At 39.0% G+C, this 17,634-nt stretch overlaps 1 protein-coding gene across 2 annotated transcripts in view; it reads right to left on the reverse strand.

Annotated features, from left to right (window-relative positions):
* Positions 1 to 3,596: 3,596 nt before the first annotated feature.
* smarca2 (SWI/SNF related BAF chromatin remodeling complex subunit ATPase 2) overlaps positions 3,597 to 17,634 on the reverse strand; it is a 41,220-nt gene continuing 27,182 nt past the window's right edge. For both annotated transcript variants that reach the window (XM_077714806.1, XM_077714805.1), the window contains 14 exons: positions 17,255 to 17,359; positions 16,205 to 16,291; positions 16,089 to 16,135; positions 15,421 to 15,587; positions 15,185 to 15,348; positions 13,905 to 14,132; positions 12,986 to 13,063; positions 12,702 to 12,920; positions 12,399 to 12,622; positions 12,153 to 12,258; positions 11,983 to 12,084; positions 11,753 to 11,879; positions 9,990 to 10,126; positions 3,597 to 4,941 (listed from right to left, as the gene is read on the reverse strand). In XM_077714806.1, coding sequence (XP_077570932.1) covers positions 4,912 to 4,941; positions 9,990 to 10,126; positions 11,753 to 11,879; positions 11,983 to 12,084; positions 12,153 to 12,258; positions 12,399 to 12,622; positions 12,702 to 12,920; positions 12,986 to 13,063; positions 13,905 to 14,132; positions 15,185 to 15,348; positions 15,421 to 15,587; positions 16,089 to 16,135; positions 16,205 to 16,291; positions 17,255 to 17,359 — 1,821 coding nt within the window. In that variant the 3' untranslated portion in view covers positions 3,597 to 4,911. The remainder of the gene's footprint in view (positions 4,942 to 9,989; positions 10,127 to 11,752; positions 11,880 to 11,982; positions 12,085 to 12,152; positions 12,259 to 12,398; positions 12,623 to 12,701; positions 12,921 to 12,985; positions 13,064 to 13,904; positions 14,133 to 15,184; positions 15,349 to 15,420; positions 15,588 to 16,088; positions 16,136 to 16,204; positions 16,292 to 17,254; positions 17,360 to 17,634) is intronic.

Genomic DNA, 17,634 nt, shown 5'->3' on the forward strand with positions numbered 1-17,634 from the left:
CACTCGTTATGGCGAAATTGTGCCTGAATTTGTGTGTTCTCGTGAGAGCCTGTGTGATTTCCTCGGTTGGATCGCAGCAAACATTCGCAAACAGTAAACCTTGGCCTGAGACATTTACATGGTCGTGAAGCAGATGCAACTCAGCCGTTACTGGTGTATTTTATGGGCAACAGGAGTTTTTTTCTAATTTTGGCAGAATCGTACGTTATTGACTAACACTGTACTTGCACCTTTTCTGTCATGTATTCCTATTAATTTTCATTGTATTCACAAAAATTATAACCTACTAAAAATTTAAGTTTTTTTCTCCATCAAACTTAAAAACGCAAAAAGTATTTTTGCTTTTGCAACTGATTTCCTGTTTTGCGACCATATTTCCCTTTGAAGTAATTTCAGTGTGGCCCAGCCTCCCGCTGACTTGGGAGGCAGGCCCGCTGGCTTTTTCCAAGCAATCGCCGTCGTCGGTCCAACATGTATCGCTAGTAATGAGCAAAGACACGTAAACACTCATTCTACTTTCAAAAAGGCTATTTGAACAGTGGCAAAGCAGTGGAAAGAGCAATAAAGTGCTGTAAATTAGTGGCCCACGTGTGGAGATGTTGCACCGTCAGATGCTTTTTGTGTTCTTTCAAGATGTGAGGGGGAAAAAAATACAATGTTATGAGAAGAGAAATGGAGGTATGAAAAGGTATGAAATGAGGAAAGTTACGAATTATGTTGAAGAATGTTTTCGCACTTCATTTTTACAAGTCATAAATAATGTAAATTCTTTAAAAAAACATTTATTGCTTCATGAAGAATGCAGAAAAAATCTTGAATTACATGTATTGTGTATGACAAATTGTAAGGTTGTTGTTGTTAATTATGAGAAATTATGTGAAAAGCTGTTTTGAGAAGTGTCATACATGAATTTTCATTATTACATTACAATACATTACATTAGTCTTCAATTAAGATGAGAAAAAGTCCTTTATAAAAAATTACCGAATATAAGACGACCCTGAATTTTCAAGACTCAGTTTGAAAAATGGCTTTTTGAACACCAAATTCTAATTTAATACAGAAAAAATACAGTATATCTAAAACAAACTTTAGAAGCAAGCTCTGAAAGAAAAAAAAACAAAAACATGCCATCACTTCTCAAATATTTTAAAAAGCCAGGATGATTCTGTTAAAAATGCTGATGCCATCTTGGTTTTCGAAATTTTCCATCACAAAGCTCCTCCTCCAATGCAAGACTTTGTAAAAAAAATCCAACAGATCAACCAGAGATGGTTCTGACGGGTGCATGAGGCTCTCTCGTAACCCATGAACTGAAATATGGAAACCGCTAAGTCCCAAATATACCAATTGGAGCATTATGCGCCTGCACTTTGGCGTTGACACGACCTATAGCGCCTTTTTAATGATTTCTTTTTAAATTAGACTCTTCTCCATGCATATTGTCATTGATACTCCTTAATTAGCAACATCATAACGATGTTGTCAAAAGATGTCAGTCTTTTTGTATTTTAAAAGTGGTCAAATGAATAAAGAAATTCACACATTTTCATGTTTTTTGACTTTAAAATTTTGAGTATGGCTCTCAAGATAGAACATTTGAAAATGTGAATTTTTTTTATTGCTCTCTCTGTCAAAAAGGTTCCCGAATCCTGTTACTTTGTAGTTCCCTTCAGAAAGAGAGCATTTTGCCAAACCAGTTTCTATGCTGCTTTGTAGTCCTTTGTCCTGTGTTGTCTCATTGATTTTGTCTTCAAAAAGAGTGTATCTCAATTCGTTATTGAAGTTATCGAACCAGCCTTGACTCGCTTTGTCAGTTGGGATAGGCTCCAGCACCCCCCGCAACCCTACTGAGGATAAAAGGGTTCAAAAAATGAATGAATGAAAAGACAAAATAGCCAGACAGTTACTGGAAGGACATTTACTTCAAATGTATTTCATCAATAGGTATTTTTTTTCTATTTCAAATATTTTTTTCATTGAGCAGAAATACACAAATAATAATTCAAACAAGAATATACCATTTTCACAGTGATACCTAAACTACAGAAATAAATAGGTTCCAAAACCAAGATCCAATGTTGTTCTTTCACCATAACACCAAAGTAGCTCCCATATATACAACACAAGTCCTATTATGAAACAAACACAACAATCCTCTTTTCTGTCTTGCTAATAGTTATGTTAAAGACTTTAGAGCAGTGGTTTTCAAAGTGGGCGGTACCGCCCCCCGGGGGGCGGTGTGAACTTTCAGGGGGGCGCTGACGAATAAACAGGCGAATGGGGGGCGTTGAAATAGTGAAGGGGGCGATGGAGCAATTACAGTAAAATGTGACGTTGGTGTTTGTAGAAAGACCGGAAAAATTGATTGTCTGTAATAAAAAGTCGACAAAAAACAAGCTTTATTGAAACAAGAAACGTTGTCTGCTCGAGCGCTCACGAGCAGCGCGCATATACCGTATATCACTAATTGTCGCGAGTTTATCGTCGATGCAGGCGACTGGGGAAACCACCACCATCCAGTCAGCCGCAGAGGAGCACACAATAGCGCGCCGGCAACGCTTAACCACAGACGTATGCGCACAGCGACCGGCTTAATGCATCAGCTATCAATTTTTATGATTCGAGGTGAACTGCGCATTGGTCTATTAAAAGAAACGAAATTAGCGAATAATATCTGAGGCGCCTGTCTTCTATTTATTTAAGCTTCGTTCGTTGGAAAGGGGTAAAGAGGGGGGCGTTGGCATTTTGGCCCGGCGGTGAAGGGGGCGTTGGCATTTTGGCCCGGCGGTGAAGGGGGCGGTGGCCAAAAAAGTTTGAAAATCACTGCTTTAGAGCCTCGTCCTTCTTGAGAGGCCAAATGGTAGACTAATTTCTCAAATATTGAGCGAGACGGCGGTGTAAATGTTCCCTTTCTGGCATATCGATAAATTGCACCTTCCCAACGATTATAATCATTTTCTGTCGCCGCCTAGACATAGTAAGGAAAAATCTCTGAGGCGTGAAGCAATCTGAGCTGCATGATAAATGGACACACTGAGCGAAGAGAAGCAACATTAAAATATATTGTAACCTCAACAAAGGAGTCAGCAGCTTTGTCAGGTTTTTAATCAATTATTTGGATTCCAAAAACATCAGTTTGCAGCCAACATAAACAACAACAATCCAGAATAATCTATGTCCAAACACAAGCATCCTTTGTCCCTCCCTCTCCTCCCTTTCAGTGTCATTAGTAACATTAGGAAAACAGAATTTCAACATAAGGACCAGAGTCGTTACAATATCGTAGACACTGACTGTGCGCAGAGTTGGTTATATTTTTGGACAGGCTGAGAGGAAAAAGAGGTAAAATGCATGTTTATAGTGGATGTAGTACATGCTGAAAAATATATTTTCAATAGCTAGATATCAATTTTTGTATTGTTCCTACATCATGAACATTTTATATGATGTCTGTACTTTATTGTGACTTTCTCAAATAAAATTCACCCTAAAATGAACCTTAAATTCCGAGTTTAAAGTGCGATTTATAGTCCGATAAATATGGCACTTCATATGTGTACCCTATATAAGAAATCAAGACAGGACAGTTGTACTTTTGTGCTCCAAACTTGACATTTTTAATTGTCTCTGGGCTAAGCAATACAACCACAAATATGCTGTGCAAAGAAAGCAAACATAAATTTGACAGTCATGAACAAGATCTGAGAGGAAATGAGTACTCATGCAAAAATAAGTGTAAAAGTCTATGATTGTAGTGAAATACGCCTAAAATGAAAAATACTGATTCCAATATATAATGTAAAAGCTAAAAAAAAAATGCTTTTTTTTTGTTAAAAACTCGAACCTTTTCTTTACCAAATCAAAAAAAGGTGGGACATTCAACAAATTGTAATACTCGTGCAATTCTAGAACAGGGATGTTCAAACTTTTAAAATGATGTTTGTTAAGACAAAAAAAAATAGATTGTTAATGTAATTTTCCAATGGATGTTATTTGTTTAATGCATTAGTTGATCGCTAGTAAATGTCCAATAAATTTGAAGTGGGGTTAGCAGCTAATGAGCAAACCTTCAATTGCATCTATCCCAGCGCTGTCATTGACAGCTATTGAGTTAAAAAACAAAACTTCTTCTTCCTTTGGCCAAGATGCACCCTCCCATCAATTAGTTAATCACTAGTAGACGCCCAGTCTATTTGAACCCTTTAACTTCAAACTGATTGGAGATCTCTCGCCATCAATGGAAAACTGATTAAATAAGCAGGAGGTTTGAAATTGATAAAATATCTTTCAAAAATTGGTGGAGAAATAAGATAATTATGATTTAAATTTCAATGTATTGACTTTGATTGGAAATTCGCCCTACCAACAAAGCTGTCATTTTGTTAGGGCTAACATAAGATTTCTTTGAGCATTCTGCCATGAAATTAAATGAGTTTATTACTATTGCTGTCACTGAGTTATAATAAGCATGTCTTTTGGGGAAAATAGTCTTTACATGGTCAGGGATTTGCCTGTGAGGTCCCATTTTTTGATTTTGGGGTGACACCTCTATTCGATTAAATGATCAAAAAACAGCTTGGTTCTGCATTCTCCCATTTGCACAAACTGCAGATTTTGGACAGCCCTGTTCTGGATTAAAATTGAAATTATCTGGTTTTCTAAAAAGTGCAAGCGTAAGCGTTATCCAAGACAGGCAAAAGCGAATACATGTGGGTCGTGAGAAAAACAACTGTCGTTAAAAAGAGATTATATATGTTTTCACTGGATATACTTGAATGGAACGGGTCAATTCCAGGGAAAGGAAGTGACTGTGTGAGCCAACAGGAACCAATAAGAAGAAAATTAAAATCTCGACAAGGTGAAGAGAGGAGATGCTTAAAGTTCAAGCATCCAAAATTCGATTCAGGTTCACTCGTCATCGCTGATGTCAGATTGCTCCTGCACAGAGACACAAAGACAAAGGATTTAAAAGCATTTCTAGTTGATCCTTAAATAAATGTGCAATCTGGTGGCTGTCCATGTTGACTTCAAATGTTGTCTTGTACAAGGTTACATCGACTTGTGAAATTATTTGGACTTTTTGTAAGTAGAAGACTATTTGACATTGAGAAGTTGTTCCTGGATCTTTAATACTACTGTCTAAACCTTTTAAAAATTATGAAGGTACAAAAAAAGTATAAAATATGTTTGCAAAAAGAAAAAAAAAGATATGAAAATTATTTAAATAATTAAAATGAATGACAAATGTAAAGACATTTTCTAATGTGATGGAATTGTGACTGGCTGTCGAGGAAACATACGTACACATAAGCCTGTCGCAATTTGCAATAAATCCATTTATTGCACAGCAAATAAAAACAGAGGTCACAATTTTCACTGATGCGATTTAGTGTGCGGGCTCTCAGCACAGATGCATTTTTAAACTTCAACCATTAATTGGATGTGAGACTAAAGTTCCGTTCCCACGTTAAATGGTCATCAAAATACTGCAGAACTAAAACACACCTACATCACACATTGTGGTTAGTATTGCTATATTGAGGGCAGTTGTGAAAGACTGTAATAACTACTTTATCTTTATCTATCTTTCTATCTCTTTATGTATAACATTCCATTCATTCATTGCACTACCTCTCTACCCAAACCCCTCTTTGTATTTTATTTTGAAATTGTTTTGATAGATATCAATACTGTCACATTACTTAAAAGGGAGCTATTTGCATATAATGACAAACTTGAGGTTAGCATACTTTAGGTGGTTGTGAGCACTGGTCCTAATGGAGTAGTGGCTAAGGCCCACAACAGGGAAGAACGGCGCTCGATACAAAGACGGCACACTCGAGGTGGGCAACAGAGCTGGCCCTAGTGGGGTATCGGTCACTGCTGGAGAATGAAGGTGACCGTCCGATCAAAAGCCTCTTTTATGGGTAGTTTTTTAATCTTCTTCTGGGACCATGGTGGAGCCGGTGCGGTGGTGAGTTACTAATTTGTGTGCTTTTGACCCTTGCTCGTAACAGAATGCTAACACTTTGATTCTAGAGTTTTTCTTGGTGTGCTTAATGCAGCTTAATTCCTTGCTCTTCTTCACATGGAACCAAGAAAATTAGTTATTCCTGGTACGACTGAAAAGAAGTGCAATCGTCAGAGTTTTAAGAGAGGCAGCTCAGATAGGTCCTGTCCCATTAAAAAGGTGCTGAATTGAATTTGATTGTGGCACACATGTTCAAGATCAATGTATCACTTCATGAGTGTTTGTCACTACTCATTTATCTCATGCAAAGCAGCCTCGAGAAGTTGAGAGAGAAGATTGCTCATCCTGCAATTCTATTGCACGTGTGCATGTCACAGTTCAAATGGGACATTGTTCAGGCCTAAAATCTACTATTAATCAACAAAGTTGCTAAACATTTAATGGGTGTCGATTCATTTGATATCCAACGAATTGATCAATCGTAGCCCTTATTGTACACTGATTGGTTATGCCTTTAAAAATGCCATTTTATCAACGCCATTTGAATCGTCCCCAGAAATTGATAGTGGCGTCACCATGAGTGGCAGTGAAACTTGATCATTCACTTTTGAAGCATTTTTTCTCGAACCTCCATGTATGTGTTTACGAATGGCGCTTTGAACTACAACCAATTATAGCTGTTCAAAAACGGACATACTCTGGGAAAAAAAATGTCAAAGTGGCTCTCGTGTCTGTTCGGCATTCATCAGCCACACATGCCTCAAAGGCTTAGCTTCATCCCGTTGCTTACAGATCTTGGCTGCACAACAGCTTGGTTGACAACAGTGGTTGGTAATGATGGCAGATGTGAGAAAAACAACAGCTCAGTGATGGATTCAAATTGGTGACACCGATACAAACAACCACTTCCATTCAATACTGTCGTGTGATATCTACATGACATGTCTTTCATACTTAATTATCTGCAATATGGTACTCGTCAGTCTTCTTGAGTGGTTATGGCGTCTCTGTAGGTCTCAAACTTCATTTCGTCAAATGTTTAATTAAATTGCTTGTGTTTAAAATGCTTGGCTCCACCTCCTCCCCATTAAAATTCACAGTTTAATTTGGAGTCGGATCAAGTGTTATTCTCTATGTTTACGTTCAAGTACCACCGGCTCCGCGCCCAGCTCCCTGGATAAAATACAGTATGTGCGATACTGCTGTCACATTACCAAAATGTTCTATAGTGATACTCGAACAAATTCTTGAAACATTTTTTGATACTGCATGAGTAAAACACTCATTCTTTAAATAAGATTGGTCATGGATGTTAGTCATTATCTCATCTAATTTTTCAATAGCCTTGTCTGCATTAGGGTCGCGGGGGTGCTGGAGCTTATCCAGGCTGACTTCAGGCAAGAGGCGGGAAACATCCTGAATTGGTGGCCAGCCAATCACAGGGCACAAGGAGACAAACAACCAGTGGCAATTCAGAGTGTCCAATCAGCCTACCATGCATGTTTTTTTTTGGAATGAGGGAGGAAACCGGAGTACCCGGAGACCCAGGATCCCAGAGCTGTGAGACTGACGCGCCAACCACTGAGCCTCAGGCGGCCGCCTTGGTCATTATCATTGCTATTATTAGTTATTAGTATTTTTTTTAAAATATTTTTTAAAAAAATCCCACAAATTAACAGGAAATGGCTTAAAATTAACCAGAAACAAGGGCTGTTCCGTGTTCAGTGTGAGACATGACCGGGAGCGTAACTGGTTGTCCGTCTCCGTGTGTCCTGTGACTTCAGGGTTTCCCCCGCCTGGTGCCTGGGGTCAGCTGAAATAGCCTGATCACCCCCCGTGACCTTGATGCGGATAAGTCTGAAAATTATGTTTTTGACTGAAGTAGCAATCTTTATGGTTGATGATTATTAATTGAAATACATTTCTATAAACAGGGTAGCCCGGTGAAGCGAGTGGTTAGCACATCGGCCTCGCAGCTCTGGGGTCCTGGGTTAAAACCATGTAAATCCATGTTCTCCCCGGGCCTGCGTGGGTTTCCTCCCACATTCCAAAGACATGCATGGTAGGCTGATTGGACATTTTTAACAAATCAGATTTCGAGTTGGTAACACCACAATGTGTTGCCGCGGGCGTAGGGATACGTCATTGCCTTCTCGCAAGCGTAGGGATACATCATCGCTTTCACCAACAATGAGGCTAGTCAATAGCCAGAGCTACCAAACTGTATTTGGAGCGGGCTGCTCAAGCAAATATATTGTTGTGTTGATTTAAAGCCATTTTCTACACGGACTATGCCAGAAATACGACACGACAGGCTCGACTTTCAGCATTAGCTTGGATGGCGATATAAAAGAAGGAAGAAAGGAGGATGGATGTTGTGTACAGTTAAAAAGGATTTTTGGTGAGTAAAATATGGCTATATTCCTAAATAATATTTCAATTGTGGGCCAAGTTCTGACATCTGAAAAGCTCCAGTGTTTGTATTTAACCACTAGATGCTGCTAGGAAGTGGATTTTACCCCATTTTAGTGGAATTTTTGCCATTTGGCCATTGACATCCATCACTGTCTTTTCCCGGGGAAATCACCTCCCTGGCCCGGTTGTAATGTCTGAAAAGCTCCAGTATTTGTATTTAATCAATAAATGCTGCCCGGAAGTGTATTTTACCTGCATTTTAGTGCAACTTTTGCCATTTCGCGTATGGACGTATATGGACAGATCGACCTTCATTGCTGTCGTTTTCCCGGAGATATGATACTACGGGCCTAGTTCTGATGTCTAAAAAGCTCCAGTATTTGTATTTAATTAATAAATGCTGTTTTCGGATGGATTTTAACCCATTTTCGGGCAATGTTTGCCGGTATGCCATTGACGTCCATCACTGTCTTTTTCCGGGGAAATCACCTCCCTGGCCCGGTTGTAATGTCTGAAAAGCTCCAGTATTTGTATTTAATCATTAAATGCTGCTGGGAAGTGGATATTGCCCATACCCCATTTTTGTGCATTGATTTATTGATCATTTTTTATGTGTCGCAGCTGTAGCTGCAGTTGCGGTTTTAGAGCCATAAAAGTTTTTGAGGGTGGGATTGATTCGTTGAAGGCGCTACGAGAAAATGCACGGATCGCCACTGATAGCAGTTCACTTGGGTGACGACGCTTCAGATGCTCATTCATGCCCGACATGCTTTTGTGGTATGCCATCACAAAATTACGATGGCACTTTTTTAAAAAAATGTTTTTATAAAAAACATCCTTACATAAAACGTTATTTTACGCTTTTTTGGGGGGCAATTTCATTGTGCTGCTGTCCCTTCGCCCTTTCAACTTGTGCAAGCATATATTCAATTGACTACGGACGTGTCGTGTATTTACGTAATCAACGTCCGATGGTATATAGTGCTACTTGACGCATTTTCATCATCGATGACGTCAACAAGGTTAACTAGTCGGGGAACCATTATCCCCTCCCCGTCCAAATGAAGTAGACCAGTGCTTCTCAAATAGTGGGGTGCGCCCCCTTTGGGGGGTGCGATACCTGGGGGGGCGCGTGTAACCCTGGGGAACAGGATTTTATTTGGCCGTACTAGTATAAAGTGTAATTGCGCATCCACTACAGTAGCTGGCAGTGGCGCTCTCATTTATTTTTTATTTCAGGCATTGATGCACTTAAAATCTTTTATGTTGCAGACTTAAAACAAGATTTAATAAAGTTATTCTTTGTAAGTTTGACTATATTTCTTTCTTTTTTTCCTTTTCTTTAATGTTAATAAGGATAAAATATTGTACTTATAACAATTTTATAAAATGATTTAATTTATAGTCACGGTGGGAAGTGGGGGGGGCGAATAGTTTTCTTCTTGCTAGGGGGGGGGCTAACAGAAAATAATTGAGAAGCACTGGAGTAGACGTCTAACACCGTTAACAGCAGTCAATCGTTGATTTAATAGCTTCTACTGCAACTCAGATGGTAAATCCCTTTTTTCATTTTTAATGTAGTGTGTGCGCGTGGGCTTACATTGCAGTCCTGATCATCGTCGCTTTCATCGTCGCTGACCACAGGTTTGGTCTTAGCTCTGCTCTGCCTCTTTTTGCCCCGGTCTGCACTGCCACGGGCCTCCTTGTTCAGTTTGATCTTCACCCACACCGACTTGGCTGGAACCCATAGATGATATCTTAAATGTCGGGAGGAGTGCTTGTCCACATCAAGGCAAACAAGGGAGTGTACAACAGCATTAACATTTTGATCAAATTGGGAACATGCGAACAAACATTGCTTGTTTGGTGGTGGCAATCTCAGGAGGTGTCTAGTCAAGCTTGCCTTAAAGGATGACAGGCTCCACAGAGACAAATTCAAATGATTGTTAGCCAAGATAGAGCCTAGCATCCCTTGCAATCCTTATGAGGATAAACAATTCAGAAAATATATGAATTATCAAACCTGCAGGAAATGTTTGTAACGAGAAAAAGGAATACGCGCTATGAAATGGTAAAAATTTAAAAAACTGAAAATGAATGCAGTAAAGTAAAAAAACAAATTTGGCACTCAGGCATACCTGATACAGAAAACATTGCATTATGAAACATCCAGTTTTTTTGTCCAGTAACAATCGTGATATCATTGAATTGATGAGCAAGTACAGGTTTCTAGTGCTGTGCTAGCTGTACACATTGACAGAATGACTTATTAGTCACACGGCTACAAGAGAAAAAATGGAGTGTATACTAGCAGACTGCTAAATCTGTAACTCTATCCACTCAGTGAAATCATCTTCTCTTTAGGGATTTTTTTTAGTCGGCAGGACCATGAAACCTGATATAGGACGACTAATTCGAATCAAATTTTATTATTAAGCCTGGATGTCATCTTTTTGCTGGATTTGTGTCCAAAGTTTGTTTTGCTTCCATTTTAAAATGACATCCGGTAGTATTCCAGCGCCATTATTTTGCGGTCAAGAGGTCAAAGGCCCTTGGCGACCATGGTTTTTCGCCAAGTATTCCAGTTTTCTCCCACATTCCAAAATCATTCATGATAGACTGGTTAAACACAAAATTGAACCCAAGTATGAGTGTGAATGTAATTGGTTGTCCGTCTCCTTGCGCCCTGTAATTCAGTGTCCCATGCCTCGTGGCTGTTTTTGGCTGGTTTAGCTTCCAAGCCCTCCATCACCCTTAAGCAGAATGGAAAATGAATGAATGAATGAATGAGGTCAAATGTCAGAAATATGTTTGTGTTCAAGAAATGTCAAGATTGGAGAAAGGGAATATTATCAAACCTTCGGGGTATGGCTGTAATTAATTAATTAATTCATTCATCTTCCAAAACTCATATCCTCTTTAGGTGGTTGTGAGCCCGTGATTAAACTTTGTGGTGATAGGGTCGAAGATAACGGAGGTCAAAAACAGAATTTTGCGATCACCAACAGTCTAACTCTAATGTCTTTAACTAAAATTTGCAGGGTAGGGGATAATGAATGTGTCAAGGGGTTACAAGAGGGGTAACATTGTGGATAGAATAATGACGACAGTGTCTTTAATTCGAATATGTTCATATAGTTTGGTGAAGAAGATTCATACATTTTCTGTACAGCTTATCCTTACGAGTGTCGAAGGAGATGCCGGAGCATATCCCAGTCAACTAAGTGCAGCAGGCGGGTGAGACTTTGAATTGGCGGCCGAGCAAGGCACAAGGAGACAAGCAACAGGTGAACAAGATACTATACAAAATGTTTTGTTAATTCTAGTTTTGTAGCGATTTATTCATCGTATCCATTAACTCACCCTCGGCATCTGACTCTTCATCTTCATCATCGTCCTCTTCGCTCTCATCCTCGCTTTCGTCGTCGTTGGCGATCTTCTGCCGAGCGCTTTTGAACACCGACTGAAGGACAATGGAGTCCTCATAGATCTTAGGGCATAAAAAAAGCAAGAATTTAGTTAAAAAACAACTCTAACACAGCTTTTGATCCTTATTAACTGATCCTTATCAGGTAAACTCAATTTTTACCAACCTGAGATCCCTCCAGGTTGAAGGTCTGAGCATTGTGACAGAGTTGCATCACGTCCTTCTCTAGGTCACCCACGCTGCGGTATTTATGACTCCTGACACGATCCTGCCAGGTGACAGTGGGACAATGTTTTGAGCTCATCAAGCTCGGACCCTTGATAGACAGAACACTACCTTGATCTTTTTGAAGTCCACAGGTTTTCGGATCAACTCATAATATTCTGGAAGCTCCTTCCTGGACGGCAGCTGGACAAAGACTTCGCTCAGCTGTCTGCCAGCACTGACAAAAACAGCAACAAGAAACATTGCGACCTATTGCAATCAGTGGCATTGAAAAATAATTCAGTTCTGGGCAGGTTACAGGAATTTGCCTTGTATTGCTATCTATGGCAGCATATGAATTTATCTTTTATGCCGCACCCGTCTTTGTAGTTGATGACGGTGTCAATGATTGTGTTCATCTGCTTGGTGAGTTTGGTCGGGTTGGGTGAGAGTTTCTCGGACGGTGGGCGCCCCCGCTTTTTCTTGGCCTTGGTGCCCCATTCCTCACGGCCTGCCGGTTCCTTGTCCTGTCGCCGCTTACGTTTGCGCTTCTTTAGGCGGATTTCCTCCTCCATCTCCTCCAGGTTGCCGTCCTCCACGGCCTGATGTGCACAAACCCGAACCTTGGCACAAAACCTCTTGCATCACAACATGAACCCTTATTTCAAGTGGATTTTGTACCCGCAGCCACTGTTTCTCGGTAAGCGCATCGCTGTAGTCTACATCACGGCGGCAACGGGAGCCTCTACCAAACATCTTCTCCTCTTCTTCCTCACACGTGAGGCGCTCCACCTCTGCGTCATCCTTGATGATCCAGGAAGGCAGCTCGTCCTCCTCCATCAGGCGTGGCTTGCGCTTGGGGTTGCGGGCATCCTCGCGACGCCGGTCCATGTCGAAGCGCTGCAATGGCATGGTTATGAGGGTCAACGACACAAGGGGGCACGTGACGTGTAGCGCTTCCTTACCATGTACATCTCAAATTCGTCTTCGATTCGGGCGATCATTTGGTTCAGAGTTTCATCGTCTGGGACCTCATTTTCTTCCTAAAAGTTAAGAAAAAGCATAAAAACATAAAGCGGTTCAAAAACTTGCCTATGAAGTAATTGGCTAGCATTGACAGCGATAGACATCTAATGCATTTGAATTTGTAGTGGTCTGGCAGCAATCATTGGATTTGTATATGTAAAAAAATATCCAATTTACAAAATCCCCCCAAACGTTAATGCATTTCCCATATCTGTTTTTTTTATTTTGAAATTGTCATGGATTCGTTGTTTCTCATTTTACAATCTTGCTACACTCTACTAGTCTCTCATTGGCTGTCTCACAACAACCACTATCCATGTTGTGAAATTCTCTTTTGGGCTTTTGATCGCCGTTCATCGCCACAAAGTTTTGAAGGTGTTTTTCAAAGTGTGGAAAAGCAGCTTCTTCTGTTTTCATCATCATGCCTCCCAAGAAAATTACCACTGCTAATAAAAAGTTGTGGTCTGCAAGAAGGACATTGAGGAGATGGTCGAGGGGCACAAAAAACAACTCTAAACGGAGTAGCGAATGGAACTAGAGTTGATTTATTTATTTATTTTTAAGACATTAATAAATCAATTTATCATTTTCCCTCATTTTTGTGTGTATCTCACATCTTTCATTCGAAATTGGGACACTTTGACTAATGTTAAAGAGTTAAAAGTTCTGGAACCAATTAATTTTGTAAGTTGAAGTACAACTACATATATAAAAAGGTGAGGAAAACACTGCTTTTTCATGTTCAAGTAGAGAATAATAATTGAAAAACGTCATACAGTACAGTTCATCCCGGCTTTTACTCAGCATGTTATCAAAAATGACTTGTTTGCGAAAGAGGCTGCTTTGCCAGCCACAAACCTCATTCTGCTCCTCATGCTCAAGAATGGCCTGTAAGAAGACACGTCGCTCCTGACCGGAGGACTTTTGGTCAAACATCCCAGCCTGGATGACCTTCTGGTCCACGTTGAGCTTGTACTTAGCAGCTGCCAGGATCTTCTCCTCTACACTGTTGACTGTGCACAGGCGGAGCACACGCACCTCGTTCTGCTGCCCAATGCGGTGTGCACGGTCCTGCGCCTGCAAGTCCTGCAAGTGGGCAACCACGAGTGTTTTTTTTTAGTTAAAACCTGCTCTTTTATCGTGAGCGTGTAAGAATGATGGTGAATGAGATGTTTTCAAACCCGTTGATTGAAAACTAAGGAGGACCAGGGGTGCCAAAATTTAATAAATACAGAATGAAATAATTCAATGTGTTATCATTCCAGAATGTTGTAGCAAAATTTCATGACTTAATGAATGTATTTTCTATTCATTTTTTTAAATCCATGTCAGCTTTTATGTATCAATTTTAATTTGTATTTAATTTTGTATTTTTTTTATACATTTCAGTTATTGAAGAATTAATGTATTTCTAGAAATGATATTATTTTTGTATTTATTTCAAAATGTACTTATACATTTAAACTTTTTAAACATATTCATTATTTTGCTTGTCCGTCTCCCTGTGCCCTGTGATTGTCTGGTCACCATTTAAGGGTGTGCAGGTGGCGAACACCCTGATAGCCCATCGCAGGACACAAGGAGAGGGACCACTATTCAAACTCCACATAGGAAGGTCGAAACCTACAGAGGATTGAACCCCCGATCTCATAACTGAGAGGTGGATTTGCAAATCATTCTTTCACCAGGCCAACATTATCATTTTTTCTTATTCACTCAAATTTGTCAGAGGTGTTAACATTTTTTCGTGATTTTAATTACTTTAATTGTTGTCTATACTTTCAATCCAACAATTCATTCATTTTTACTTTGAGTTTGCAGTGACCTTAAATAACGTATTTATTGTTATTAAATATCTTATTTAAGCATTTAAGTTAAAATTTATAAATAGATGTATTAAAATGTACATTTATTTTTTTTCTACATTAATTTGTGAATTTTTTATTATTTATGTATAGTTATTTGTAATTACTTTGTAAATCAATGGAGTTATTTAAACTTTTGTTGATTCAAACTTTTTTATACTTTATGTTTATGACACATTTAATTTTGGCACTCCTGGTCTTGGTTTTTCCTCCTGTGCCAACTCAATCCATTTGGACTGGGAGGGACTGCTCAATGGCAATGTCGGAATTGACCTGATGTGGGTTCCAATCACTGTCAAAGATGATGACTGTGTCAGCGGCCTGCAGGTTGAGGCCGAGGCCACCAGCCCGGGTGCTTAGCAGGAAGATAAAGTACTGCGATCCAGGCTCATTGAACTTCTTGAGCAGCAAAGCTCTGTCGTCTGACTTAGTGGTGCCTGCAAGGATTTTACAAACTACCTCATTTCACTGTTCTACCAAACTTTGCCATACTGGATCGTGTCATTTACCGTCTAGACGCAAATACTGAAAGTTGCGGTAACTGAAGTAGTCCTCCATGATGGTCATAAGCGTGGTCATCTGGCAGAAAAGAAGCACCCGGTGGTTGGTGGCCAGCAGTTTGGGCAGGATGCGGTCCAAGAGCTCAAACTTCCCAGAAGCTCGGTACAAGTCAGGCCTGCGTTGAGGAAGTAAAAATTATCACATTGAGCAACAATTTCAAAAGGAAATTCACTTGTTTGAATGTCAAGTTTCTTTTTTTTCCAATTTACTAAGTTGCTTCTACTTGCACACAACCATGTATTTCCTTTGTTAGGTGTTTAAAAAAAGAACAAAACAAAAAGCATTTGCACTTGTATTTAAATTTTGTCATTGTTTGAAGTTGCTGCTAGACCAATTATGCTGCACATGAAAAAAAAAATTGTATTAAAAATAAATTCAAAAAACTAGAGAGTCAAGACATTACCTACACTCCACCCAACTGCAACATTAACAAACAGAAAAGAAAATTACACATCCTGAGGAATACCCATTGTCAAAGTCGCAAGATTATTGAATTTCCCCATTTTCTGCTTCAATATTTGTATATTCAGGGACATTATTGCGATATCATATTTGCTTTCACGTCAGATTTGTTTCAAGGTTGCTTTCACGTCAGATTTGTTTCAAGGTAGCTTACCCAGAGATGATGCCATTCGGGTAACCCAAATGCTCAGCAAATGATTCCTACAATGGAAAATTGAAAATTTGAGTTTATTCCTCTCAATCCTAAATACGCACTAAAACGGAACCCACCTCGATATGTTGGAACATGTATGGGTGGTTGCAGATCTTCTTTAGCTGCATGATGGTATTCATCAAGGTTTTGGCGCCACCTTTGCCCTGACACAAAAACAATCCATGGTAGCATAAAAATAAAGATTACGATTCATGCAGATCATTTAACATTTAAATAAAAATACCTAAATAAATAATAATCAATTGATTCCTTTTCACTAAATTTATTTTATTGTTTGTATACATTTTCCATTTTTTGTTTTTCATTATTTTTTCTTAAATATCTGTTCAATATGTTTTGGGTTAATTTAGGATATTGAACATTTTCATTGAATTTTCCAATATGATATTCTATATATATTTTTTCCATTAGTACTTTTTGTTTGCACTTAGTATAGTATATATTCTGGTATTGTCATTTTTCTTGCATTCATTACTCATGTATGGTTGGCAGGTGGAGCCAATTTGCTAACTATTAGGGGGATATCAGGTCATCTTGAGGCAGATTAGTGGCAGTCCTACACCATATGGATTTCACAATAATGTAGCAAGTGATGGTAAATTGGGTCCCATATGCTGACCAAAATGCTCAATGCATGATTTTAGGGATAATGATGATAGGCACGTGAAATGTCGATAGGAAGATTTACATGGTTTAGCGTTTTTACATCACTGTTTTTGGTGTTATATTTGTAACCCCTGGACGAAGGTAACCAGATGAGTGAGCTGCCCATCAAAGTCATCCACAGAGGGATGATGTTTATGCAGAGAAGTGATGATCCAAACAACCAATGATTTATAAAGAAAATCTTGAAAATGATCAGGGGTTCCCAAACCTTATCATACGACCCTATATTACCAATACTTTTTTTATGTATACATGTTACATGGAAGTTGAGGTATCAATGGCTTAACCAAGATGACTCAATTGCAAAGTATCTAATTGCACTAACCAGATAAAAAATAAATCTTAACACTTATCCATTGTTTAAACAAAATGTATGAAAACAGCCTTGGTCGATAGGACAATCAATAATTTGGTATACCTTAAGGATTAGTTTTTACTACCTTCTTGTCTTTCTCCGAGCCATCAGTGAGTAGGATTCCTTTCTGCATGTGCCTGTATAAAACCTTCTGTATGGCTGACATGTCACATTTTATAACGTACTCCACCTGAGCAAGAAATTGAAAAGAAAGCTTGTCAAATCATATGCAAAGTTAGTTAGACATGTGAAATTCCGTATAGTATACTCAATTCAAACAAGCATTGCACAAAAATCTAAAAAAGTTGAAAGCAGACTATCCTGGGGTCAGTACATTTTCAATTCCTTCAGAAAATGAGATCTATCTTTCAAGTGAAGAAAAATGCCTCAAAGATAAGTGCAGCATCTTTAACACAAGATAGATCATTATTATTTTATTGAGATAACAAGGATAATATGAGTGTT

Source organism: Stigmatopora nigra, chromosome 4 (assembly GCF_051989575.1).
Source record: "Stigmatopora nigra isolate UIUO_SnigA chromosome 4, RoL_Snig_1.1, whole genome shotgun sequence".
Classification (NCBI taxonomy): Eukaryota; Metazoa; Chordata; class Actinopteri; order Syngnathiformes; family Syngnathidae; genus Stigmatopora; species Stigmatopora nigra.